The 3,095-nt window shown below is 39.9% G+C and overlaps 1 protein-coding gene across 1 annotated transcript; it reads right to left on the bottom strand.

The window, feature by feature from the left end:
- Positions 1-298: 298 nt before the first annotated feature.
- On the bottom strand, positions 299-2,577 carry LOC127769713 (acetylserotonin O-methyltransferase 1-like). Its single transcript, XM_052295334.1, has 2 exons — positions 1,707-2,577; positions 299-1,063 (listed from the first exon to the last, which is right to left on the bottom strand). Exons 1-2 carry the CDS (start codon positions 2,475-2,477, stop codon positions 761-763), a joined length of 1,074 nt encoding a protein of 357 aa, XP_052151294.1. The 5' UTR covers positions 2,478-2,577; the 3' UTR covers positions 299-760.
- Positions 2,578-3,095: the final 518 nt, after the last annotated feature.

Raw genomic sequence — 3,095 nt, 5'->3', positions numbered from 1 at the left:
TTAGCAAATATTTACTGTAGCACTACTAAATCATAGGGCAATTAGGCCTAAAAAATTTGTCTCGAAAATTAGTCGCAATCTGTTCAATTAGTTATTTTTTAGCCTATATTTAATATACTTTATGTAGGTGTTTAAACGTTCGATATGATAGGATGTAAAATTTTTGTATGGGACTAAATTTGCCACCACATCTGAAATTTCGTAGGCAGTGCATCATAACTCCACCACCGGACTGATATTTTCCGACATGTAAGCTTTCAAGTCAACAAAAACACGACACTTTAACACAGCATCTTCATTATTTTTTAATAATAGAATTAAATATCCTGGTCTTTGCTCCAGAACCACAGCCATTTATTATAAGGTTCACACAAAAGCAAACTCACACAGTGAGTATGTAGCAAAAATAACAAAACCAAAAATAGAAGCAAACTAACAAAAACCAAACAAGATAAAACCCTCACAACTACTAAATTCTACTCCCTCCATTTCACATTGTAAGTCATTCTAGCATTTTTTCACATTTATATTGATGATAATGAATCTAGACATATTTATCTATCTAGATTCATTAATATTAATATGAATGTGGGAAATGCTAAAATGACTTACATCGTGAAACGGAGGAAATATTGGTGAATTTTTACCCGAAGTTGGTAAAGAGCTGCATGATGTATGATTATCGACTCAAGTTTACGATACACAATTTTTTATTAGCTTAATATGATCATCATGCTTATTTTAATGGAGTGTAACAGTTTCACGGATAGACTTCAATGATGGACATCAAACCTAAGACGGGCATGATTCGGTAATCACTGAAACCAGCGTCCAAGAAAATCTTTTTAAATTCATGCTCCTCTCGCTCCGCCCCTCCTATAGCTATCATGTTCATATCAGCCAGCACTTGTGTCTCTTTGAGAGTACTGTCCTGTTTCACCCCATACCCAATTACCGGATTTATCAGTATCACTTTCCCTCCATCACCTCTTGCAGGAATTGCTTTCTTACACTGCCCAAGTATCTTAACGCAGTCATCCGCATCCCAGCAATGCAAAACATGCTGAAAGCCGTACATACAAACTAATTATCCATCAATATATATATATATATATGCTACTCCCTCCATTCCGAAATATAACAACCTTATAATAGATGAGAAACGTCCTAGTACTGGATGGAAAATATCCTAGTACAACGAATTTGAACAGCGGTATGTCCAGATTCGTTGTATTAGGATATATCCCATCCAATATAAGGTTGCTATATTTTAAGACGTAGGGAGTACCATATAAAATGGAGAAAACAGAGAGAACAGAATGTAATGGGAAATGGATTTTTAACTTTCGAGGGGATATCTATCCCCTCATTTTGCGTATGCCGTTTAAAAAGTTATCAAAAAATTCAAAAAAAATTGTCAAGATATAACAATATATGATTTATCTTTTCGCAAACATGCAAGTTAAAATTCAACTTATACAAGTCGAAAAAAATAACAAATTTAACCGCGAATTAAACGTTCTCTTCATAGTCAAATTTGTTATTTTTGTTTCTACTTGTATAAGTTGAATTTGAATTTGCATGTTTGTAAAGTGACATATCACATATTGATCTAAACTAATATTTTTTTAAAATTTTTTATGACTTTTTAAGTGACATGAAAAATAAGGGGATAGATAAATTAAGTTTTCCAGTGTAATGTATACCTTGAGTAAAACCGCATCGGCTGGAGGAATATCCTCAAACATGTCGCCAGCGATAAAACACACCGTGCCATCGTCGGGTGCCTGGCTGATCACATGTGGGAGGTCAAGCACGCTGCACTTGATGTCCGGAAACGCCTTGGCGATGGCCATCGCGGCTCCTCCATGGCCGCCGCCGACATCGACCAGCGATCTAAGCCCTCGGAAGACGACATCACCGCGCTCTCTTAGCGCGATCTCCATGAGGAAGCTGCTGTCGGCGACGCACGCGTCGTTGAGGGCCGAGTTCATCGTGTCGTCCCTCTTCATCATCTCCCACGGTGGCATGCCATGAGCCATCTCGAAGAGCGCCGTTGGGCTGGCGTTTCGTCCATCCCTGAACCACGGACTTAGGCTGGAGAATGTGGTGAGCATCGCAGGGCTCACCACGAGGTGAACCAGAGGGGAGAAGTTGCACGAGGCCTTATCACCGACGAGGAGGCGAGATGCCGGGGTGAGCTTGTAGACGTCTTCTTCAACGGCAAATATGCCGGAAACGGAGAGCACGCGCATGAGCCGGCGAAGGTGCGGGAGCTTGGCCGGGGGGATCATGGTGTCGGCGACGATATCGGAGATTGTGGCGGCGCCTCCACGGCGGTGGATGGCGCCAGGGATTCCAAGATCAGTGGCGCAGAGAAGCGCCATGGATTTGTGGTAGCCGTACAGGTGGTGGTGGAGATCGATGTGGCCCTGAAGCATGTCCTGGGTGCTCAGCTCTTGCTCGGTACACGACATGATGTTCTACTTGCCCAGGGCTTGGCCTGAGTGGGCTGGTTAATTTGTTTGATGACACAGAGGGACCAGATATCTAGCAAACAGTATGGTCATATAAATAGGCAACAGTACCCGCAAAGATCAAGGATACTAGTCACTAACCCTGTACTACATATATAATCAATAAGTAATGTTTTTTTAAAACGTGTTGATTATTTTTCAGAAAAAATATACTTCCTCCGTTTCAAGTTATAAGATGTTTTGACTTTTTCAAGTTTGACCAAGTTTATAAAAAAAAGAAATACTTTCGACCTAAGATAAATTTATTATAAAAACGTATTTAGTTACAAATTTAATAAAACTAATTTGGTAATGTAAATATTATTATATTTCTATGTAAACTTAGTCAAACTTGAAGCACTTTGACTTTGACTAAAGTCAAAACATCTTATAAGCTGAAACGGGGGAGTGGTAGCTTAAGAATAAGGAAAAAGTACGAATTACCCCCTGAACTATCATAGACGATCGAATTACCCCTAAACTCGAATACCGGATATTTTACACCCTTAACTATACAAACTAGACAAATAACCCTCCGGCTCAATCCGGGGTGGTTTCAGTCCTACGTGGTAGTCCAGT

Source organism: Oryza glaberrima, chromosome 4, assembly GCF_000147395.1.
Source record: "Oryza glaberrima chromosome 4, OglaRS2, whole genome shotgun sequence".
Classification (NCBI taxonomy): domain Eukaryota; kingdom Viridiplantae; phylum Streptophyta; class Magnoliopsida; order Poales; family Poaceae; genus Oryza; species Oryza glaberrima.
This window is presented reverse-complemented; position numbering and strand designations above follow the sequence as displayed.

What these genes read in the sequence shown, in the direction of transcription:
- LOC127769713 (XM_052295334.1), bottom strand. Translation starts at nt 2,477, where the DNA reads ATGTCGTGTACCGAGCAAGAGCTGAGCACCCAGGACATGCTTCAGGGC. An exon ending in CCGATGCGGTTTTACTCAAG is followed by an intron (nt 1,064 to 1,706) that starts GTATACATTACA and finishes TACGGCTTTCAG; the next exon opens with CATGTTTTGCATTGCTGGGA.